Source organism: Rhopalosiphum maidis, chromosome 3 (assembly GCF_003676215.2).
Source record: "Rhopalosiphum maidis isolate BTI-1 chromosome 3, ASM367621v3, whole genome shotgun sequence".
NCBI lineage: Eukaryota > Metazoa > Arthropoda > Insecta > Hemiptera > Aphididae > Rhopalosiphum > Rhopalosiphum maidis.
This window is the reverse complement of record NC_040879.1, coordinates 65,165,545-65,192,646: the sequence shown is the minus strand read 5'-3', so window position 1 is coordinate 65,192,646 and position 27,102 is coordinate 65,165,545. Positions and strand designations below refer to the sequence as shown.

Below are 27,102 nucleotides of genomic sequence, written 5' to 3'. Positions count from 1 at the left end.
ATACGCGTATCTGGTTGTTGTTATTGTAAACTATTTTACTTAATGCGGGCAATACCGTCTTTAGGGTTATTACTTAATAGACTGCTATCTATTACAATAATCCTTTATGGTTTGTGTTGTTGTTTTTGTCGGTAATTTTAATTATTGTACTATGTTATCGTGAATAATTTACTACAGTACCCAAATCGTTATCTAAAAAAGGTTGGACGGAAATCATAAAATTTAAATTAAAAAAAAAAAAAAAAATTAAAACAATAATAATAATAACAACAAAGGGGTAGTCTAATTTAAAGAAAAAAAAAACGATCGTTATCAATCATTTTTTTAATATTTTACTTTATATAATATCATAATATATAAGTGGTGATAAATGATACGAAAAAAAAAAAAAAAAACCATTTATACTTTTATTTACGATTGTTATTGTTTATTATATTCTCCTGCCGTTTTTTCGTTATCGATTCATTCTTTTATAACAATAACTCAACGTAAAAAACGAACCGGAACCTTTGGTCTGCATGGGATATATTATTGTACACTACGTACATGTATGATCGCAGTCCCGAGTATCTGTTATTATATAGTGCGCGTATAGTCACCCGTATACGATCAAATAAAATGTACGTTTTCGTACGATATTCTTTGAGAATCGTCTGTTGATCTGTTTAGGTGTGGTTGTCCGGCCCGCACTGACCGAGCGAGGGGCTCTCTGCCGGTATTTAAATGGTTGTTGCACCAATGTGTGCACAACACTATATTGTAATATTACAGGGACTATGATGTGGGCGTCATATATATATATATAAAAAAAAAAATGATGAACATTTGTATTTTTATGAGCATCAAATATAATTAACATTCTGTACAGTACACAATTATACATTTTTATACACTATAATATTATATATAAGTACAAAATAATACAACGTTATAACTCGAATAATAATTCGAGCAATCGCGCTCGCAACTATAGCCTAATCAAATACAAATGATATGCATTTTACATAATATATATTATACACATAATAATTAATAATAATAATAATAATAATAATAATAATATAGGTAATAATGTTATGTATATATATATATATATATAATACGAAACAAACACGGAAATCAAGATTTTCACTTATAATGTAAAAATAATACATTATTATAATATATTATAAGAATATTGTATTATATTATACAGTATTAAAAGAAGATAGGTTTGAAAAAAAATACTAATTTTTTACACGACCGTCCGTTCGCCTGTCGGTACGTGTTGTACGATTGCTTGAATGATAATATCATATAATATTATTATTACCGTCATACAATAAACAAATATATTATCGTAGTAATGCACAGTGGCCTGATACGGTATAGGTATAAACCAATAAATCAGTAAATAAAGATAACTGACACAATCAAGCAATGTGGTCGTTCTTATTTTCACACTTACAATAATAAATATATATATATATATCAATGTAGTACATAGTTTACACGTGCCGGTATATATGTATGTATATTTGACCTATTTATTTATGGCCGATAGATAAAAGATAAGGCGCTATTATTCTCCGTAATAATGATTATGTTAATTTTAAATTAAGAAAAATAATTACACCAACGAATGATTATTTAGTTACTGTTATAGGTAAAAAAAAAAAAATACATATATATATTTATTTTAGTAATACTTTTTAAAATATCTCAAGCTGTTCGTTTATTTTCACTTTCCAACAGTGTGTTACGTATATATTAACATCCCAATTGACTAGTTAAAAATTAAAATACATAATTAAGCTTTGTCGTGTGGCCATATTGTATTTGAATACCGGACAAACGGATTGTTCATAACCGTTACTTTTGTAAACCTTTTGCTCGAAAAATGCTATTGTCATTTATGTGTTGTGTTAACCGAATATGAGCGTCAACTTTTAATTGTGTTTGTAAACTTCAAAATAGACAGGGCAATGCGTTGAAACGACGTAAATTCCTTATAAATTAATTGTACCTAATCCAAATAATACGATGTTTCGACGAATAAAAGAGGTTTTTGTAGAGCTTTACGAAAAAAAAATAAAAAAAAAAAAATGATAACGACAAATAATGAAGTTCATACGGCCATGAATAATAGAGCGCCTTTGTGGTTAAATATTTCGCCGAAGGCTGTGAGTAGTTGAAAAAAAAATTGCGTGAAGAGAAACGCGTCAGAAGGAGGGTCGTTGTTAATTATTTTTGCGAGTAAAAAAAAAAAAAAAAAAAAAATAATAATCAAAATTAATTCAAATTTACGTGTAATTAATTCAAGTTAAAAGTAAGTGACAATTCTGCAGAGGTCAGATGTACGCGCGCGCCAACACAATATTACGTACTGGGTAGGAATTGAATGCGTTTTCGCCGGGAGTGGGGGCACGTAGAGATGATTAATCAAAACGATCGTCGTTATTATATACTGTTGAAATGACAAGCACACGCAAAAATATCGTTATCACAGAGGCTTTGCAGTCGATTACGACGTTTTCATTTTTATTTTTATTTTTTGTTTTTAACTGCACCAAGCCGCGGTTAAACCGTAACGCTACGCGACCCATTCGTTTACATAACATTATTTTGTTTTATCGTGTGTTGCATCGGCTGTTTTGAATCGTTAAACGCGCTTTAATAAATACCGACCGAAAAATCGATGCAAGACGGCATCTAATAACCGTCACAACCACTATTACAGTACTACAACACAATATACCTGTGCGGTTGTCGTGTTTCGTTTAAAACCGTTGTACGAAGCAGCCGTCGATGAATGTTGATCGACAAATAACTACGGTCGAGTGGGGGCCATTTAAACATTTTCAAACGCGCCGGCGGAGGGTACACGATTTTTGAACACCGTCCTCAGAGTGTTGCTCGACGTCGCCGCGCGTGTGTGTAAAAGCACTCAAGTGAGGACAGATCTAAGTACTCGACAGATTGTCGCTCGGAAAAGGTCAGGCGTATATAATAATTAAATAGGAGGTTGTTATAAGCGTGGAGCGATGGGCGGCAAATGGGTGGAAAAATAACACTGATATCGTTGTGTATAAATATCGATTGCTATCGAGTTATAATAAGTAAAAAAAAAAAAAAAAAAAATTAAAAATTAATAGAAAGCGAGACCGTGGAAATGGGATCGCTTTGACATCGAATGGCCGTTGAGCCTCTATTGGAAAGCGATTGATAAAAAAATAATAATTTAATTTACCAATAAACAGTGAAAGATCGTTTTAAACAGTTATTTTTTCATTTATTCAACGGCGACAATAGACAGCAGTGAGAATAATATTATATATCCGGCGGATAGTGTGGTGTGTGTCACTACTCCACGGGAATCTGGCCGTGTGATATGTGGGGAAATACATAATGTATATCGACACAGTGCATGCGACACCGATGTTTAGTGGTCGGCCATGCATTTCGTTACGGGTAAATGCAACAGATTTTCATTAGATAACATTGTTATGTGCATTTATTTTTCTAAGGCTACTTAATTGAAAACATTCTGTATAAGCACAAAGACGAATTATAATAGTTGCATAATAATATTTTTTTTCAACCCTAACAACACTACTAATGATCAAAATGAATTTTCTTTATTTCATTTTTTTTAACTTTTTTTTTTTTTAGAAAAATACCATTATAACATTATGACGTATAATACACTATGAAACCGTATTGAATAGTATAATATTATATAAAAAAAGAGAATAATTATTATGTTAAGTAAGTTATTTTAAATATTAATGTATAACATACATATTATGATAGTAATAATAATTTTATAAAAAGTAGAGAGCTACACATAATATAATGACGATTTCTAAAATTGATCATTATTAGCACAAAAAAATCGTCGGGTTTGGATTACAACAGCAATACTTTTATTAATTTATAGAAGAACGCCTGACTCGTACAATGGATCACATAAATATTCGAACAGAATACAACAAGGAAAATGATTAATTTATCTTTTTTTACAAAATTAAAATTTTTTTTTTGCAAATTAATCTTCTATACTAATATTCTACGACTAGATCTAGATCTGTGTGTGAGTGTGTGTGTGTGTGAGTGTCCAACGTTCTCCAAACACACGTACATTGTTGATGTGTTGGTAGCGGCGGCCGCGACGGCATTGGTTTTCCTATATTGAATATTTTTTCGGACTCGATCGTGAACGTATCCCATAAAACACAACGACTGCAGTCTTTACTCTTTCGAATTTCTTATCAAACGGTATATATTATTATATATATATATATTACTATATATATACCGACACGTGCCTACAACGAGGCGTAGCGCGTGCTTTGCGTGTTACGCGATCGTTGAGACGCATAACTGGTTTACAAAGGCCACTTGGCCTCTCCTCCTCTCCACAGCCACCGGCACGGTCGAGACGACAACACGACGTCCGAGTAGCACTCGAGCCGGAGATCGGGTTATCAGTGGATGACGTGACGGGTGGTGGAAGGTGGCGAGGGGATCGTGCGCAAGTAGGATTTTTTGTCGGTGCGATTGGGGTCGTCAGGGGCAGAGGGACAAGTATAACGGGGTTGTCGGCAAGTGTGTATTGTTTGTGGCTGGGTTTAAGAGTCGCAGAAACGGCGGAGAGAGTGCGGGTGGTAGACGCGGTAACCGGGCGGTGGCAGAGATCGGTTGTTCAGCGTTTGGCCGCCGCCTCCGTATTTGCTTATTTCGCCGGAAATGTACGAAAAACCAGTGACATTAGTTGTACCGTCGGACGTGCCGGCGGTCTGGTATCGCCTCTCGCCCGTCGGCGTCGAGGCGAAAAGCTCTAGCTACAGCTCCGTGACCGGTATCGGCTTGTCGTTGCGGTGCGGCATCGTGTTCTGGTGTCGCGGCTGTTGCGGCTGGTACAGGTGTTGGTTGTGATGGCTGTACGTGCCGTGGTGCGGCGGCGGCGGTGGTGGGGGCGGCGGTGCCGGCGACATCATCATCATCATGTGATGGTCGTTGCCGTGATGCTGGTGTTGTTGCTGCTGGATGTGCTGCTGAAAGTTTTGGAGGTGGTGGTGCTGCTGTTTGTGCTGCTGCTGCTGGCCGTGATGCTGTACGCCACTGTGGTACTGGTTGTGCTGCTGCGGGGTGTGGTGTTGGGGCTGGTGGTGGTGGTGGTATTGCTGCTGCTGCTGCTGTTGCTGTTGCGTTTGGTTGCCGTGAGGACCGGTGTGGTGTTGCGTGTTAGAGTTCCGGACGATGAACTCGTCGTCCGAGAACGTCTTCTGGTACTCGAGGTCCTTGCGGTTCACCGTCTCCTTGTTCCAGAACGTCTTCTTCAGTGAATGGTGCAGACGCTTCCGGAACCGGTACGCCAACAGCAACATGAGCGCTATGAACGCTACCGTGCACCCGAACACCGCGCCCACGATGGCCTGTTGTCTGGTGTAGTATTTGGCACATGACAGGTCGTCGGAACCGAGAGAGTTGAGCGGTTTATCCTTGAGCGGTGCCGGGCTGGCGCAGTTTACGTGGCTGGTGTTGCGGCGGGCCAGCAGCTCTTTGAGCCACAGTACCGAACACTCGCACACCAGCGGGTTTTCGGTCAGGTCGATCTGCTGCAATTCTTGCCATGTGACCATCCCCTCGGCGAACGACGTGAACGCGTTGTTGCGCATGATCAGATTCCGGAGGTTGGGCAGCCCCATGAAAGCACCGTTTTCGATGGTCGCCAGCTGTTTGTTGCTACTGAAGTTGATCGTTTCCAGGTTGAGGTTGTCGTTGAACACGCCCTTTTTGATGACGGACAGCTGAGACGCGCCGGACACGTCGATCGATCGTAAGTTTGCCAGTCCTTTGAACGCGTTCGGTTCGATCGTCACAAAGTCGTTCTGTCCCACGCACAGGTCTTCCAACCTGTTCAGATCGGACAGCTGTTTGGTGGGTATGGCTGACAGTCGGTTGTCCGTCAGCACCAGCCGCCTGAGCACGGTCAGTCCCTTGAACGCGTTGCTGCTGATGTTGATCAACGCCGCTCCGGTAAGCTCAAGCACGGACAGACGGCCGAGCCCCGCAAAACAATCGTCGTCCAGTGTAGTGAACGCGTTCAGGCCAATGCGCATCTCGGCCAAGTTTCCTAGGAACTTGAATGCGGGCGTGGGTACAGCCCGGAGCTGGTTGTCGTCCAAGTACAGCACCCGGAGTCGAGTCAGGCCCTGAAACGAAGCCGGATCGATGCGGGTGATGCGATTGGCGCCCAAGTCGAGTTCCTCGAGCTTGGGCATCGCGGCGAACAGCCGGTCGGGCAAGTCTTCCAGATAGTTGCCGCGCAGGTTTAGTATGGTGAGCGACGTTAGCCCGATGAACGTCTTGTTGTTCATCGACGAGATCTTGTTGTGGTTCAGGTGGAGCTCGACGAGCTTATCCTGGGCCTCGAAGCCCTTGTTGGGTATGTTCACCAGGTGGTTGTGTGATATGTCCACGTACTGCAGGGCGCCGTAAAACTGGAACGACGCGTCCACGATCTTGATGCGGTTGTACATGAGCATCAGTCTTTGAATGGACGGGTTCAGCGTGATCGGGATCACGTCTAGGTTGCCTTCTTTGCACAGCACCACTAGCGTGTCATCGTCACACGAGCAGTTGGACGGGCAGTGGGCCCGTATCATCGCGGTCACGGCCAATATGGTGAAGGCCCACGTGACCGAGACGCGGTTGGTCGCAAACATTTTGATTTGGCGTGGCTTACACGGTCCGCGCGCGAAACATCTGCAACACAACAAAAAAAAAAAAACCGTTACACGTGATCGACAACAGATTATATAGAGTAAGATTAAAATTATAATACAATGTTTATTTTAGTTTTCATGATAGTGTTCAATTATCTCGACACGGACCTTTTACAATACAACTGTTTATACTTATATTAAAATATATCGTTGTATTATGAATTCGCGGCCAATTTTAAATGAATAGAATTAATGTTATAATATGTATCTATTATCAACTAATGGTACATATAGTTTTTAATATGATTTTATGACCGTTGCGTTCTATAAAAGTGTATATTAATATGTATTTGTTCGTATAGCCATATAGGCGACGTTAATTTACATAAAATGTGTACATTATCTGAAGCGCAATCACAGCCGTTGTATCCGCAAGTATTAACGATTTTACCAAATACATTATGTTTTAAAATGCATTAAGGTCAGAGTATAGCGCCGTGATTTCTCTGTTGCGATGACGTTTTATAAAAGGTTTTCCTTTGTTACTGGTAATGTCAGCAATTGCATGTCATATAAAACGAAAAAGAAATCTAATGAGTAGAAAAATATTCCAAGGCGTATACGCCACAAATCAATAATGTACGCATTTCTACCTATTTTTTTTCGTACCAAGAATCGTTCTATATATAATGCATAATATTGAAAGAACGCGTTGATAAATAATTATTATGAACCGTCGGACTTTAGCACGGTGTCTTTAACCTTTCGTGGTTGAACTAAATCACTTATCGAACAGCCAAAGTCAAATTCACGAGTGTTTCGGCGAAATGCTAGTTAAATAATTATTGTTTACACGTGTGTTTTTCCTTTTTTTTTTTTCCTATATCGATTCGTTTGCATGTTAAACTGCAAAATATTGAAAATGATAGACACTATACGGATGATTTATTACGAGACCCCTAAACGTTTATGATTGATATATTATTAAATTATGTATTGACGCACACAATCTGCAGTGTGCGCGAGATGAAGTGAGCCATGAGTAAATTGGTACAGTAAAAAGCTATTTACATTTTTGTATTTCAAATTTTATGGAATTTCATACACGAATGCGTCGCTTAAGAAGCAACAAAGGCGATTAGTATATTATTATTATTATACATGACTCACGTAGGGGAAAGAACCCGAGATATAGTAATATTTTTTTTATCGATCATCTGCAGAGTGTGTAGAGAGTATACAATATAAATTGTTATTAAAACACGTATACGATGCACTTAATAATAATAATAATAATAATAGTAATAATAACTACAATAAAAAAAAAAAAAAAAAAATACGTTATATTATTATGTGTTGACAAAACAGGGATTTGGTTAAGTCAGGCTATAGGCGGTGGATGCGAAACGATCGGGTTAAACCATCATAATATTTTGCACACGCGTAAAATATAAACGTGTCTGGCCTAGGCGCAAAGCAGGCGTTATATTATACTGGCTATTGGAACCGAAACTATTCAGACGCGCGTGAAACTGTCCGCCGCGCCGTTGTTGATTTATTACTATTATGGTTTAATTATTTTTTAAACACGTTTTTATTATTCTTTGTGTTTTTTTTTTTCAACTCGTAAGCGAAACGATTGTATTTGAAATGTTTTGGTTAAAACACACATCGCAATATGTGTGAGGACAGTGCTGTTTAGTTTTTTTTTTTTAAGGATTTTTTTTTTTTTATATATATATATTTCACACGTTCGCACGTTATAAATTGACCCAGACACGACAATATAATATTATTAAAATGCTTAACCGTGGTTTTTACTCTTCGTTGATGAGGCGTAACCGCACGATAGGTACGCATTGCACCGGGGAAACGGGTTTCTATCCGTATAGAAAGAACCTCGTGTGGACGACGACCGACCAACAAAGAGAGGAATACGAATGGAACAAAACATTATAGTCCGATGATCAGTGATATTATTTTGTTAATGCCCGTCGCCGAGATATTAATTACGATAGCGTCCGTCGATAGATGTTTTTTTAGATTTATACTGTCCATTACATCACTATAATAGGACATATGTATATTTTTTTTGCTCGGCCGTGTCGCAAGGTATATTATAATATGATGCACGCTCGAGCACTAAACATAATTTATTTTCTAACATCGTAAACACGAATATTTGCATAATATTCTTGGGGTAGGTACGTTTCCCTGAAAGTAGAAATTATTTTGTTTCTATTAAGTGCGTATTTCGAAGCGTTGCTCGTTATACATTTTTATTCACAAAGGGATATGCCATTTGCCGACTTATTTTTTACGGCCGACAGAAGCTTTTATTTGTTAATATTTTAAAGTACATAGTATAATAATTGTTTTATTTAAATGTGTAAAAGTTATTTTAATTTTGTTGAACAATAAAGTAGTTGCGTATACGGAATTTTATCAGCCACTTCTCTCTCTACAAAAAATAAAATGAGGACGTTTTTCAAAGGTATTTGAATTTCGTTTCAACAATATATATTAATATATTAAAAAAAAATTATAACATGCGTAGTTACCACGTTAATAGTTATAGACTGCACGTAAATCGTGTTGTACTATAAAGTGGGTTAATAAAGGATCAGGTAAACTGCTTGAACTATTTTTTTTAGTGTTTTGTGGAGTTCTTTTTGAGAAAATAAATTGAGTAGCTGCATACAACCGTCAGTTTTTTTTATACGGATTTTAATTGATATAAAAAAAATGTCGTTTCCATCGCCGTCGGGCAATGATAAAAATATAAAATTATTCCACTTGCCGGCGGTGTACGTGTCGCGCAAAAAACCATAATCATATCGAATATTCAGTTCGGTCTGCGCGCAGCCGTCGCCTTAGAGTATAATATACGAAATGGGTCGAGTGGTAATACAATATATTATCAATAAAAACTTGCACAAAACCGACGGTTGAACCGACTATTTTTACTTTTTTTTTTTTTTTTTAATTATGCCGCTGCATCGAGACGTGTTTTAGGTTTTCGGTAATTGTTTTTCTCCGTACGAACGTGAACGGCGAGCACATTACACTGTTTAATCGAATTCGAAATTATTCAAAAGTACCTCTAACAGTCTTATATCGCCTCTCGAGCGTATAACGGGAGGGGTAATCGCCCACCCATCAGCGGTTCGCCTCATCCGGCGCCGGTGTACGCGTTATATAATATACATGAACGTAATAGTTTTTAACTACGAAACGTAAGGTATAAGTACCCATACATTATGTGAATGTCGAGCGCGTGGATCTCGCAAATGATTTCTATTCAATTTTGATACAAAGCCGACCCCGGCTCGTGCGTTCATCAAAACTTTTCTCCCGTATAGTATTCGGGAAATTCTGCGCTTAATCCATTTTTTTTTTTTTTTTTTTTTTGACTCGTGACGTTCCCGGGAATCTAACGTTTATAAAGTTTAAACTTTAAAGTTTCTCCGTCTGTCTTCGTCTATCTCTCTCTCTATCTCTCTCGTCGTGCATTGTAGTGTGCCACTTCAACGAAGTACGCGCGTACACACTGCACGTACCTACAACTGCGGAATCGTACGCCCGGATCAGCTGTAGCAATAGTCTACACACACACACACACACACACCGGCAAGACATAATAATTAACAAGTTTACCGCGTCTCGTTGCGTCTCGCGCATATACATATACGATTTGCATACCTACGGTGTATTCGCGTGAACGAGTCGGCCCTCGGCAGAGTATTCAAAAAATGCACACTGCAGCAGTACCTATACGTAAACGTATAACGGACACCACGTTCGCGAATTTATATTATTTAAACGGTTCACCTGTACACAATAATGGGTGCGGTCTTTTTTTTCCGTCTCGTCGGTGTACTGCACAGATCGTATTTTATGTGCACACCGCGTTATATCGTTATAATATCTGCACTTTTTATAATAGAAAACCGATCGTTCCGCGAACACGGTGAGTGTACGACCTGAACACAGTCGTGGTCGCTTATACTATCAAAGCGCTTACTTTCGTGGCATTTATAAGTATTACATTATTACAATCTACGGCGACACACCGTCTTAATTGGTTTTTTATTTTACATGTTTTTTTACGACGTCGATTCAAAACAATGTATAGCAATAGTTGAACTGTCCTCTAAAAATTGTCTCAGTCGCTATATAATGGAGAAAAGCGATCGTGCGCACCTATATAAGTAAGTCGTTATCGTTCCGCGTGACCGAGAAAACGAGGCAGGTCGTACCGGGCGGCGGTGTCGTTGTATTATAATAGAGAGATGACGGTAGACGGATTTAGACAGAATCCCGTGAGACGAACACCTTTAAGACTCTGTTTTTAGGGAGCCGGAATTAAAAGCTATAGTGTGAAACGTACGAAAATAAAATATATTATATACTATTTCCTTCCACCAGCGCCGCCGCCCGCAAGTATAAACATTGACCCGTTCTGTGTTCGCTCTGCACCGCCTCGCTAACGCCACCGCAGCAACCGCGCGTGACGTGTAGCGGTCGTATAAGTTTATTCAAGTCGTCTACTATTATATTATTTATATTATAATACTTTCGCGTTCGAGATTTTTACGTGCTCGTTGTGCGTTACAAGTTTCCTCGTCGGCGGCTAAGTTATTCATCACGGCCCAGACGAATATACAACATACTTAATTATATTATGTAAGCACCAAATAATAAAACTACGTTAAATATATAAACGCATATTTCGTTATGTTTAATCACAGAGCGTAAAATGCAAACGATACACCGTCGTGTGGGTGGAAAACGGACAAACAAATACTCTCTGTAGATCATATTATATTGTAAATCCTACGCGGCGCATCGGAGTATATTAATTAAAAAAAAAAAAAATAAAAAAACCCGCGTGCAATAAATTTCAATATAATATTCTACCGTTTTTATTTTTCGGCCATCGTCGCTTCTGTTGTCGTTGATCAAACTGCCAGTGATTCGTTCGTTTAGTTTAATAATAATTATTATGCGTATAACCGCCATTGCCACTCGCCACACGGCCGGCCGGCACGTATTATAATATTTAAGCATGCGGTTGCGGCGAAAGTTCTGTGCATTGGTAGAGAGGTCGGGAATGTGTACCCGACAACGGATCTCAGTTTAATATATTACAGATAAATAAATAATAATAGCTCATAAGGTATACGCGTGAAATTAATGTACATTAATATTATTACTGTTATTGTTGTGTTTATAATACGCGGGCGGTTCGTTCACCTTTTCCCCCTAATGACCCGGCAGTGATCGAGATGGTAATATTACTAATTGCGCGTATCATAATATTATATAATGTACATTTACTAGACGTTCGTATAACTGCAAATGATAACGTCGTAATAGTGTTATTTATAAATATATACATTTTTTTTTAAAACGTTACGTGTTTGTCATCGAATATATATATATATATATATTACATCGTAATATTTTGGAGTTTTCATTTAGATAACACAAAATAATACGTTTCGTTTATTTTTATTGTTATTTATATTTTTCCTTTTTATCAACATTTTTTTTTAGTAACTTATTGTTTTATCTTGAAAATATTTTCTGGTTTATTTTTTAAATGTATAAAAATCGTTTAGCTTATTCGGGTGATCTGTAAAAATACATTAGAAAGTTAGAAAACTCAGTCGAGTAGATAACGTTTTTATATTAATTCTATACGATAGTATTTTTGTAAGGGATTTTTCGAGTTGATTACACAATACAAATCGGTATTAGTCAGCTTCATCAATATTTATTTATTTATTTATCTTTAATTCTTCGTATAATCTCTCTTTTTTTCTCTTTCATCCATTTAATCCTAACCGAGGGGAGGAGTTGTTCATCAGATGATGCTATTATTATATTATTTTAAGGGTAGCAATTCCATTGTCGTAGAGAATTTGTGTCAAATAGGATTTGAATAAGGATCATACAAACGGAGGGATTTCGCAATACAAAATACAACCTCTCTGTGTTTATTTGTTTAATATAATGTCATTATTTATTCTAGGGAGTATTTTTTTTTATCACTGCTCTAACAGTCTTCGTCTTTGTCATATTTTATTCTAATTTATGTTACAAAATATATTTTTACAGTAGGTAAATTTCTGAAGAGAATTTGGACAAGCACGCATTTTTCGCATAATACAGGCAAATTAATATTGCCTGTACATATAACAATACACATTTCTGCGGTATATTCAGAAACTCGGGCCTTGGTAGTATGTCATAGTTAATAAAATATATTAGTTATAGTATAATTGCTTGTAAGCGCGTGTTTAATTTTATGCGAAAAACTGAATAGACCTTAATGATTGCGTTTTAATTAAGTGTTGACACATATTATATTATCTGCGACGACTACGAAGTGTTTGGTTACGACGAGACACAGTTTTACGATAATATTATTGTTGTTTTCATTACTTGAACGTAATATTTGGGATACCTATATATATCTAATTGGAAACATTTCCGCAATAACGTCGGAATTGAACGCATGAATACACACAGCCCAGAGCACGATGTTATAATATTAGTATATTACACATGTACATATATTGTTATACAATGATAGTACGCAATCAATAATCAGCAATGGAAATGTTGTATGCACAATAGTAAACGGTTGTCTATCGTGTTGACGATGCGGCGCAGCCTACAGCATTAATGACGAATAAAAGAGGAAGGACCGAAGAGGAATGAAAAGAAAAAAGACGTAGGTAAATAAATAAACAAAAATCCGTCAAAATCCATTCGTCAGTCGATTTATTATTCAACAGACGTTCGATTTATATATACGACATACACACATAACATACACAAACAAACATACATCCGCACAGTAACACACTGACGCACGCTGTGTTTCACTGTTGGTCCGATGATTTTGTTTTGTTTGGTCTCGACGGAGGCCCAACCGGCAGGTGGAGATCGCACTCCTTGTTGGATAAGTGAATTGTCCTGTTTCTTTGAACCGTTATCTCGAGCATGTTCAAGTATACCTACAGAATCCGATGCGGTCATAGCCGTTGTGTATATACAAAGTATTATGCATATATTAGATCGTATATATATATATATATATATATATATACAACTAGAAACTTAAAAAAAAAGTAAAAGAACCTTTTTCCGCGAGTTTTGCAAGTTTAATCATTATTTGCCTACCGGTCAAGAAGCCCGTGAAACGTACGTCAAATACACGCATTAGTCTTTATCTCTTTCTTTCTCGCCCTCTCTTTCTTTATATATACGTCTATTATATATATATATTATGTATATCATATTCTTATGTACAGGTACTCGCTATTAACTACTCCGCAAAAACGTATATTCGACGCGTATGGATGATAAACCGCCTCGGAATATAAATTTCTCCAGTAAAATAGTCGCAGAAATATTTTATTTATTTTTTTCAACAATTCTGTGCGCGACCGGATAAAAACGTGAAACGAGTACGTGTACTTACTACGTTTTAGTAAACCGGCATATAATATACAGCTACGTACTATATTACAGGGTGTAAATGTTATTCACACATACACACATAGGTGTATATATGTTTGGTAAGTATGTGTGTATATAGATATATAAGAGACCACCATAACCACGGTTGTCGGTTCTCCTTAACGTGGTTAATAGGTATCAAAAGAGGAACGCGATTCGACTAATCTCCGGATACGATAAAGTTGACCTACTTTTTTCAAAGATCGTGAAGCACACAGAATAACGCTCAAACGAACGAATTTTATACGGTTATATAGATTTATTTATGATCTCAGACGGGTAATTGCTCGGCGACATTTTGTTTTCGCCAATTACATATTGTTCTTAGGACAAATTGCTTTTGCTAGACATATTTTTGCAGCGAACGATTCACAAAGCAATTCATATATAAATATATAGGTATATTGAATAGGTACTTTAATACAATATATATTTTTATTTTATATATATATACATACGCGTTCGGTGCTAAAACAACAAATCTTTTTCGGCTTTTGTCGTTTGGGGAGTTTTCGAATTACACGCCCAGCCGTCAGACGAATTCCTTCGAATAGTAATTTTTCTGAAAACCCTCCGCTTAAACAGGAATACAAACAATAAAACTTATAACGACAAACAAAAAACCTTTGCTTCCACTGATTTTTGAATTCGCATGCAGGGTGCGACTTTATTTTATAAGTAATGCAAAACTTTATGTCTTTAAGTTTGTCATTTAATTATCATAATTGTATAATAATAATTATTACAATAACAATATACTCGGAGACTAATCTTCTAGTCAGCTGCAGCTAAGACTACTTTTTATCCTATATTCCGAGATGTACCTACTTTTATTATATATTATTAAATAAATGTTACATGTTTTCAGTTTCTTTAATTATTATTCTAATTCAGAAATGTTTATGAATGCCGGATTACGGCTACGCTATGTATAGTTTATTCAATTCACCCGAAAAGGGTTTTAAATTAGTACCTAGCAAAAACATCGCACAAACTGCGAGAGAAAATAATATAAACACATCTCGTCTCTGTTAATGGTATAGGTTATATATAGAAAAAGGCATCGTATACCGCGGGATGCCTGATGCTATTATACATGACCGTTGGTCGAAAAATGCATATATATATATATATGTTACTCATACGCATGGGCCAACCACACAGGACTATATGGTCCGTGAATAAATCGATTGTCGTCCGCATACGAGTGGAATGCTGCACGTCGTTTAAAGAGGAAAAAAAATTAAACGAAAAAGAAAAATCTATATTATATATATATATATATATACACATTATACATGTAATAATAATAATAATAATAATAATAATAAAAATAATATATACGCCGGGGCAACGGTTGCCCCCGTATTATACATATAATCTATAGACTACGTGTATAAAATGAGCGTTCGAAACCGAGGTAAAATTCAATTCGGTTTTGCGGACCTCAAACGCAAGACGGCTGAAGGGGAACCCCGTATCGGGGCTGTATACCCATTACAAATACACCTATATAAATACACACACACACACACACACACACACATTGCCGACGACAATACACACGGTTTGGCGTGGTCCCAAGTCTGCGCCATACAGCTATATTATTATATAGTGCATAAGACACGCGCTGCGTTTCGGTCCTCGACGACGGGGTCGTAATACGTATATATATTATAATTGCGTTATATCCGCACCGGAGGCGCCGTCCAAGTCTGTTTGTCATAATATAATATGTATATACATATAGCCATATAGGTATATATATTATATACCTTTTTTAATTTATTCCATTTTCGTTTATATAATATAATATACACGTGTTATGTGTGTGCGTATTTTACGGGTCGGGCAAAAAAAGCTCTCGGTCGGTCGTCGTAACCCAAAGTTTTTATTAATTTTACTCGCGCCAGCGGCGATTCGCAGTTTGATTTCGTATACACACTATAATATAGGTACCTAATAAACTGGTACACTGGTATATTGCGCCTGTGCTATATGGGTATTATATAATATAATATATAAGACACAGACGGAAAATGCATACACGCGTAACATTCGTCGAGGGACAATAGAGTATATTTTTGGCCGTACTGTAGGTCGTTGACACATTTACAATTTAATTTTTCTAAAAGATTTCGTGGTTCAATAATGATTCAACCATTCGATTTGAAATTAATAGATCTGTATGAAGCCACTGTGTATCAATCGTTTGAAAGCGCGCAGAGTCAAGAACCGGAACACCGACATAATAATAATATAGGTGCATTACATTGTAGCTGTGTGTCGCGAAAAAGACGAGTAAATTATAAAATATAATATTATGATTACCAGTCGACCGGAAGAGTCTGTCTCGGTGTGGGACAATATCGTCGAAACGATCGAACAACGTAACAAATAACATTATACTTGTGGCATATTATACGGACGATACACGACAAACGGCTGGCCGCGGTTGCATATTATTACACTCGCCAATACATATACATGCGTATAACAATGCGTATACTTTGTATACATACATTATACACGTGTAAGAATAAGAAGGATTTTATTGCGCTCGCAACCCGACCATATATATTATCGAGTGCATATACGTGTTGCAGTGGCTGCAATTTCTCGCGTACATATAATATGCGTAAAAACGTCATGAAAATATGATTAGTGGCGATGAAGGGGGTGGGGTGGCCCATAAAAACCATGTTTGTATGCACGTTTTAATAAGCGTACCGTATTTCGTTTATAATATGTACATAGATATTGTTGTGCATGCGGTGTGTGTATTATAAATAATATCACGCGCTTTATCGGAGAAAAACAAGAAACCGAAACACGGTTTTCGTGTGCACGAGAGTCGATACTAAAATATAATATATATTATATTTATGAATAAATAATATGTATAATGTATACTGTACGGCGATATTGCGAAATATTATGTGGAGCGTACATTATACCGGGTCACGGGACGATTACCGCCTTTACAATTTTACATTCCCCCGACGAGTATATACGCGAGATACCCGTGATTATGTGCACCAATATGTAGGTATAATATACATTATTAAAAATATTGTGCTCCGCAATAGACTCGAGAGGTCAATGTCGCTCGCGTCTCGATGAATGTCGGTGGTGTACGATAGCGTTTTTTACAAAAAAACATAAAAAAAAAACTTGGTCTATATATATAGTTGGGACGACAACGCGACGTCACGTGCAAAAAGCGCATGTGCAACTGCATGCATATATTGTACTTATATATTATAATATACCCGTTTTGTCGCTGTATTGCATTATACATTAGATAATATCGATGCTGACTGACCGGTGGCGGGGTTGCCGCGTCATGAGGAGGGGTGTCAGAGAATATAATATCGAGAAAGTATAATAATATATTATATAAATACTATACAATTCGGGTCTCGCCGCCGTATATATTATGTTCGTATACACACACACACACACACACACACACACACACACATAGACTATTTTATACGATCATAGTATGGGCGATATCATGGGTTATGGCGTGGCAGGGCCGGAAGGAGGGAGAGGCGTGACCAGATCCGCGCAAACGGCCGCGGCGGAATCGCGGTTAATGCCGAGCATCGTTTGTGCGCGAGTTTCGCCGCAGAGTCGCAAACCCGCCCGCTCGCCCATCGTCGTGGCCGCCGAGTTTTATTTTTCTCCGACTCCTTTTCTTTCTCTCTCTCTCTCTCTCTCTTTCTCTCTCTCTCTCGCTCCATAGGAAGTGCGTTCGAGCGCCGACGCGACCGGCCGGCGGACGGCAGCTGCATTATTATTAAATTCAGGGTAATACGTTCGCGTCCGAGAGCTCCAAACGACGACGAAAGAACACAGAAATATATATTTATTGTATTCGAGTATATTGCTACTGGAATAATAGTATTCACAATACACAATATGATTATTATTATTATTATTGTTATTGTGATGTGTGTGCACACGGACACAGTGTAGTTCGGAGTGTTTAGCCATATCGCGTCGACCGAAGCATGTTTAAAATGCAGTTTATACACGACGGATGTATTACAATATATGGGTACTGTGTACAATAATAATAATAATATGTAGGTGTCACGTGTTTTGATCGGTTTTTATTGTGGACAAAAAATAAATAAATCCGTCTCACGCGGTTATTGGAATTCTTTTGCGATTATAATATCACATCCAGTCGTCGTGGATCGTTTCCCGTTCATAATATTATAATATTTTCGAAATATTATACAATGCGCAATAGGTCTGACAATGGAAATATATATATATAACAACAATAATACCAACACACATACACATAATATACACAGTATAGTCACTACTGGGATAATAATAATATGTCATTGGCATTAAAATATACAATGCGTTATCGTGCATTATTTATATTTTGGTTGTTAAACGACGCCAGAAATCGGAATAATCAGGAAATTCGCGCAGAGTTTTACGACCACACGGACCACGTCAGCCACACCGAGTAGGATGACGGCAAAGTGGGAGTGGGCATTATGTGCCTTTTTTTTCAAATGCCACTGCAGCAGTAAATTTGTCGACAATGAAATATGCTCTTCGAGCTTTTTGAAATCCCTCCGGTACAACAAACCAAAATGGATGTAACCACGGGGGATTTGGGTTGGGGGGTAGGTGGTCGGGCGTAGCTTTGGATAAACGCACAACTAATAAACGACGATTGAACTATCGATGTATACAATAACAATATAATGTGTACACATAACATATTACGTGCTTATGTAATTTTACGATTATCGTTATGTGTTGCGTAAAATGGAAAAAAGCGCTAAGGTGACTTATAAATTATTGTTGTTTTACAAGTGATCCTAAATTTATTTTACTGTCTTGCAGATAGTTCTATGTGATTTTAAGTTGACGAAATAGCTTATAATATGCTTTCTTGTTGATTTATGATAGCTATATCGTGTATTAATATGAACACATACACACACCATCGCGCGCGCGAGCGCGAGATAACGTAACGAGCTTAAAGAGAAAAATGATAGGGCCAAAGTGAATCGACCTTGACGGTGCGTTGAAGTCGGTCAACCTCGAAATCGGTTATCGTAGGTGAGAGGAAAAAGTGAACATTGAAGACTATACATAAAAATAATAATAATAATCGTCCCGTCGTGTAATATGATATTACAATAATAGTGTTTGACGAATAAACGATGACATTATATCGGACATATATATATATATATATATATATATATATAACTAATTTTTGTTTACTAAATAACTCTATCCGATAATAATAAAAATATTTAAATAATATGTTAATGTCGGTTAACAATTTATCGAGACGATTCAACAACTGACTACTTATTATACAAATACGCGTTGTAAAATGTATGCATAACGCGGAGTCATATAATATTGTAATATCATTGAGTATATTATATTTTATCTGTATAATATATGCTCAATGGTATTATCCATTTATGAGTTTATGGAAAAATTGTTATATTTTTTTTTATTATTTTTAATGACTGGTTCCACAACGCATAATTTTCATGAAAACATCATGCTTACTGGGAAAGTTTTCTTTTCGGTTCACGGCGGTGGCAGGAAGCGTCGACGACAACTACGGCGAGAGCAAGAAAAAAACAATCGAGATTACTACGGTTTTATAACAGGATGAATAATGGTTTTTAATTGTTATTTAATAGTTTGAGCGGCGTAAATGTTTTGTTAAGCCGTTTGTTATTTATTTTTCGTCCCACTCGAGAATAATAATAATAATAATATGATGATGATGATGATGATGATAATATATCAATGTAATAAAAGAATATTATATCCATCATCGTACCACAACGCCATTATTATATTAATGTATTTAACGTCATTTTTTTTAGAGTCGTCTACGTCAAGTAGATTTTGCATAGGCGTTTTTCAGAAAGGACATTAGGTAGGTTTCGCCCTTCAAAAGATGTCGATGTTAGTTATGTTTGAAAAAAAAAAATATTTATATTTCGTTCCACGACGTTTTAATTAAATACTTTTTAATCATCTAGTTGTTGTGATTACGGAACGGTGTATTACACTGTGTTACGTTTATACATTTTGAATAATAACAATATTTCCTAAGAATTTTGATTGGTTTTAATTTAAACACATCGAATAAATTCTAATAAATATGTAAATATTAAAATGTTTTATTAATTTTTTTTTTTACTCAATAGCTATATACGCCCATGTTAATGACGTATTTAAACGTATAAAAATTCCACAACACAACCGTGCGCATTGCAGTGTATTCAGTTATTGGTACAATAATTAAATTATTTTAATTAACTACCTACACGACGTAAATAAAATAGCGAGCTGAATGATGCATACAGATTTTCAAGGGAAAAACAAATGCTAAATCACTACAAAGAACACGCCTGCGGGAATACAATACAATTTCACGCGCAATTTGAAGTAAAATATTGACAAAATTAGTTTAATTTTTATTTCTTGTCGACAGCGCAAAAAACGAGTAGACAATCGAAAAGAATGTACCGAAGAATGCGGTTATTAAAACCTAATGGAATTTTACGGTTCACGACTTTTGCGGCGTTTATAAGCGTTTGTCCAAATTGATCTATAGAACTGCTAGCTCGCAAAAACTTTGGCAAGTTTGCTTCTTTTGACTGGTATTAGTTTTAAAACTTTCCGCCCAGAAATTCGAGAGGAGATTACCACTTTTAGAAAACTGTCGTTTATCCAATAATTGTGTTATATTGACGGAGCTTTAGCCGCCGATCGAGCTATATATTTTTAAATAACGCGAATATATAAATACACAGGGTGGGCTCTACCCGGGCACTGTGTTTGCACGTTTTCTTGCGTTAGGTTCATGAAAAAAAAAATAAATAAAATAAAATAGAAAAAACACAATGGCCATTCTGTATACACGCATGTCTTATATTATGTTGGGCGAACGACGTCGTTATCGCTCTTTGCGGAATACGTGTCAAACGACCAAAAGTAGTAGGTAGTTGCTGCGAGTCGAAGTAATTTTTCGGTTTATTTTTTTCTTTAGTCTCAATGATTTTTTTTCTCTCAAGCTCTCGGAACAGTTGAAACGTTTCGACACGAAACAAAATCCATCCAAGGCGCACTGCTGTTGGACGTTTACCAAATGTTCGATCCCCTCGTGGTTTTTTTTTCACCGGTCCGAATTAACGCCCAAACAAAAAGACTCTTCCTTTTGTGTGTACGACACCTTTACTAGTGAAATTAAATTTAGACCTGTCAATTATATTTATATATATATATATATTTATAACATGTGTACACATATATACATACTCGCACACATATTATTACACATTTCGAGCATTGTTGCCCAATGCCAAGTAGGCGTTTGTATGGGAATATAAAAACCTATAGAAAAAACCAGCCAAACACCAGCTGCAGGATTTTGCAGACATAATTTTTTTTCTTCACAATCGCGTATTGTTGTTATTATTTTTATTATTGTGCTATATACTCATATTATATATATATATGTATATACGTATATACGTATACGACGCGTTTGGGATAAATGCATAATTTTATCGACATACCGCTGCGTTGATCCATATTATACTCGTATATATTTATAATATGATATGATTATTACTGTTATTACTATCGTTATTATTTTTTTATCGTAATGTATACAAATATGCATGATAGGTGCATAAAACAATGGTGTTACAGCGCGTTAGTGGTAAAAACTCAAGTGCGCTCTTCAAATTTAGATACGAAATATGGAAATATGTGTATACGATAAAAAATATTATCTAATTTAAATAGAGAGTGTTTAAATGGGTAGCATCAAACGTTTAGAAACAGCTAACTTTATTCTCCTATACCCAATTAACATAGGTGAAGTACACATATAGTGACTAGTAAGTAAAATTATAACAGCTACATTTATAACACCTACATTTTATAATATCGGTGCATAGAATATTTTTTTTTTATAGAAAACGGTTTTATTAAATTGATTATATAGGTTATAGATAGATATTATAACATAATATTATGTCGTGTACACCGCCCATATAAATCAATGATACAATACTATAATATGTAATATTATACGTGTTTAGTGTATTTTAAAACGTCGTACCTAAACGTAATTTATTTATAAAAATAGTGGTGCATATAGGTATATTCTCGTCGTACGTCGTCGTCGCGCGAAGCCTACCGGCGACGCATAATAAATCCCAGACATTGTAATTCAACGTGACACGAGCGTGATGATACGATCGTCTCGCGCCGCAATGTCAATATTTCCCTAGATCGCATAAAAACTTCCGCCGATTAAAATGCCGCCGCTAGTACCCATTACACCACGGCCACGAGTATTATTATTATTATAGTCGTCGAAGTGTCGCCGACACATAATAAAATACAAGTTCAAAATCCTTGTAAAAATATAATATACCTAATATAACATATAAGAGTAATAATATGCGCGATTAATGTTTATAAAACCAGGGTATGTATATTTTATGTTTATTATAATACGTAGGTACGCGAGCGTACACACACGCATCGTGATTGATGTATTATTATCTCTAATTAATATGTTAATTTTATTGAAATATACCACTTTCCCAATTAATTGAATACAAACAAATTCCAGAGCAGTGTAGAAAAACAACTAAAAAGTATATATATATAGTAATATATATATATCTGTATTTATAGGTACTATTCCATAAAATTAAAAAATAGCAAAATCGCATTCAAACTCAAAGCTCAAAACTGCAAAAAATGCATTTATTCGCTGTATAAAGAAGAATTATATTTTGATTTCTAGTTTAATGAAATACATCTGTACCGAAATAGTTGGGTTAACAGACAGTAATTAATCACCACAATATATTTTAATAATACAATTGTTTTTTGAGTATATAATATATATTAATATATTTAATATAAACACTCATAAGTACCTTCTTTATCACTATTTTACCAGTGAACGAATATTTTAAATTCGAATAATGTTCGCGGAACACCCTGTTTGGAAAAATATTGGCTTTATACAAACAAATATTATATTTTATTATACACACTCCATATTTATACATGGTTATGTTATTTTGTAGACATTACAACGCTATTATTGCTTTTTACATAATATAGGTACTTAGTAGTAATATTATACGATGATAATAATATTCCAGATAATAATACCTAGGTACGTACCTACTTTAATATAGTGATGTACTGCGAGAAAATATGCTCGCAATGTAGACGTATTATAATAATCGTCCGATGATCCGAATCAAACTCAACGATCGTGATCAGTTTTACAGAACACGATTTTTCTACGCTTTCAGTCAACGGTGTTCACTATAACGTATTCAATTACTACGGAATGCATATACCGAATGCGGATATATATAATATAATATCTATACTTGGACCGTTTTCAATCATTGCGGATCGGTATCGCCGTACATAAGGTACCTTATTCACTGAATATATTATAGGTAGGTATACAAGAATAAATAATTATAATACCTGACTGCGCACGAGGAATTCGAAGAAATCGCGCTTAAACCATATAATACCTAGCAGCAGTTAACCGTTTACGCGGTGCCACAACATAAACGATGATTAATAATAAATGGGCACGAAAAGATGTAATAATTTAACTATTAAAAAGCTCATTAAAAAAAAAAAAAAAAAATACTAATAATAATAAATTGTCGTTATGCCCACTCCACGGCTACATATATACTGCGTACGGATTAAAATCCAATTGAGTGTGCACTTTATGATATTATTCTATGCATTATGTAAATAATAATTATGGCGGAACAGTTTTTAAAACTAGTGCGTATTGTTATATTACAAATACGTGCTATATACAATAACAATATATATATATATATTATTATTATTATTAACGTGGTCGCAAATGTCGCAGCAAAACCGATAAATCGTCCGAAACGGGTCTTGGTGATACATATAATATGCGCGGCCGTATATCATTACGTATAGAAAAAAAATGATATCGAAAATAATATAATAGATATCTGTATTAAATATATATATATATATATATATATTATATTCTGTACCTCCGCCGTCGCGTTGTGGTTGTAAGTCGTGACGTAGTTTCAATTGTACTAAGCACTCGTACAACATATTGTAATACTGCACTGCAACTCATAACATCGCTCAACTCTGTCTAGAGTCGAAAACGGGTTGTGCGCACTCATGGATCGGTGTACACGAAGTGATATTACACGTCTCGTATTATAATATATCGTAAAATTATTACTTTGACCGTGCAGTTGTTGTACCACGAGGAAAAAAAATCACGTATATTATATAATATACAGTGTAATGATATTCGATCGTAATAAAAAATAACAATAATAATAATAATAATAGTAGTAGAAGGACGAGAACACAAAATATATAATATAACGCCACGTTGACGATCTGTGGCGAATTATATTATTATGATTTCGGTGCAAGGACCGAACTCGGCTCGAGCGGCATGCGAACGCCGTCGCAGTTACCACGCACACCCGCCCGTGTGGTGGTTTCGTGCGCGCCCTGCAGATCGATATTGTACGGTGTTATTATTATTATATACATATATGTGGCACAGAGAAGACGTCCTCGTATATTTTATATTTACATGACATACACACGCGTACATAATATATTATTATATTACACATACACACACACACACGACACACACGCAAACAAATGCACACACACTACACACGCATATCCCACGTCGGCCGTGTACCGTGGTCTGGGTTATAAGCTCGGAAAATATACCTATAACCTGGTGATTACCCGGCGAATTTGTGCGGTACGGTTACAGAAATCCGGCGAACGGTTATACACGGAGCCTGTGTAATAATAATCATAACGCGTATCATATTATACCGGTGTACGTGTATATGTAGAGAACATTGCCGATACCTGCAGCAGCCATTGGCCCGAAACGAAGACGACGAAGATTTGACAAAATCGAATAATTCGATTTTTCACCGGCGCGACGCATCGTAATAATAATAATAATAACAACAATACGATGCGTTGGAATATTAATATTGTACAAATATTCGTGATAAAACCCAAGTTTATGACGGCGGACAGGCAGTGTTCTGTGCCGCATTGAAAATCGCGCACGAAAAGCGAAATTTTTATTATACTTCGGCCGACACTTTTCACGGCCAACCGCCGTGCGAAAGCCAACAATGCCGGACAGAAAGTATTATTTTCACTCTCGTCCGAAATGGCGACGCGGTGGTAGGTTTCCCGAGACGGGGAACGCTCGGTTGGTGGTATAGGTCTTAAACATATGACAGATATAAAGTGACATCCGTACATGGTATATAGTATAGTATTGTATTCTCGTTTACCCGCATACAATACGCACACGGACACTACAGAAAAGCTCGTACTTAGATTGAATATAATATATGTATTATAATACGTGTTTACCCGCCGCAGAAGCGAAGGGTTTAGCGTTAACCCTTTGTGAGCGATATTTCTGGCTATATTATTATTAGGGGGTGTAGGGTTTAATTTTTATCCGTTCCGAATTCTCGTCCTCTGCTACCTCTATAGCTGTGCTTTTCCATGTCAAAACGAGCGCCATACAGGCCCTATACTATGCCGCTATATATGTATATAACAATATTATGTACACAACATGATGCGCACACTACGATGCACGCCATAACTATATATACATATAGGTGTGACGGGCGAGCCGAGCACGCGATTTTATTTATAATATTAACCCTACGTGGAGGGGTGTCTCGAAAATCCTTCATGTCAAAATATAAAAGCCACTTTTTATCTGTAAATACGCATCACACGACGTGTAATAGGCATATTATATAGTATAATATTATAATATAGCGAAATTCGTGACGCCGGCGATCGGCACAGTATATAATATATATAGTATTACATATAACATACTATGTAATAATATATTATTTATACGACGTACACCACACTATGTACACACACGCGAGAGAATATAATATCGCCGTACTTGTATCGTAAGCACTGTTCGCGTGTATCTTCTACCAATATTACCGGTGTCATATCTAATGGACCATACAAAACGACTGGGTACTAAGGTTGCGTGGGCGTATGCGGAAATCGTGAGAGCGCGGGCCGCACGTATTCATCGAGACGTTTAAGCGATGATTTTCACGCGTAATACCTAATTATTAACATTATAGAGATAATCATACGACACGGCGTAGGTACCTACATACATTAGCGGCGTATTGATGCAAATATACATAGGTATAATGCACGAACAATATGCGCCGGGAATTCGATTATTTGTATTATACATACGTATTACATGTCGATAATGACGGGTTTACGTCGAATATCATAACTGCTGCGGTGTATTGTCGCCGTCTCCGTGATGTGCAGGGAGTGGCGATTTTCGATAAACGCTGTTCATTCTATGCAATGATTGACATCACAATATTATCATAATAATATACGCGTATAATTGTATTATATAATACACACATTATAATATTATGTGCACATGAGCCACGATGTATACTTAAATCGATAGCGTTTACGACAAACGTAGTTACTGTACTATAATACACGTGGGTCCATATTTTAGTGGATAGGTAGCGGGGTTGGGGATAACAAGTCAAATTGATAATTCCTATCAGCGGCGCCTCTTGGGGAGCGGCAATTTTTTTTTACAATTTGATAAAATATTATAAATCTATACATCTATAATAATAGTATATCAAATAATAATTAATCGATATACTTAATACGGATTATTATAGAAAATAATTACTGTGAAGAG

The 27,102-nt window shown here is 36.3% G+C and overlaps 1 protein-coding gene across 2 annotated transcripts in view; it reads right to left on the bottom strand.

The window, feature by feature from the left end:
* Nucleotides 1–3,739: 3,739 nt before the first annotated feature.
* The window catches only part of LOC113555851 (SLIT and NTRK-like protein 5), a 34,179-nt gene continuing 10,816 nt past the window's right edge, over nucleotides 3,740–27,102 (bottom strand). The window contains exon 3 of one of the 2 annotated variants that reach the window (XM_026960415.1): nucleotides 3,740–6,750. In XM_026960415.1, the coding sequence (XP_026816216.1) occupies nucleotides 4,824–6,710 (1,887 nt within the window). In that variant the 5' untranslated portion in view covers nucleotides 6,711–6,750 and the 3' untranslated portion in view covers nucleotides 3,740–4,823. The remainder of the gene's footprint in view (nucleotides 6,751–27,102) is intronic. The other variant, XM_026960414.1, reaches the window with a different exon arrangement.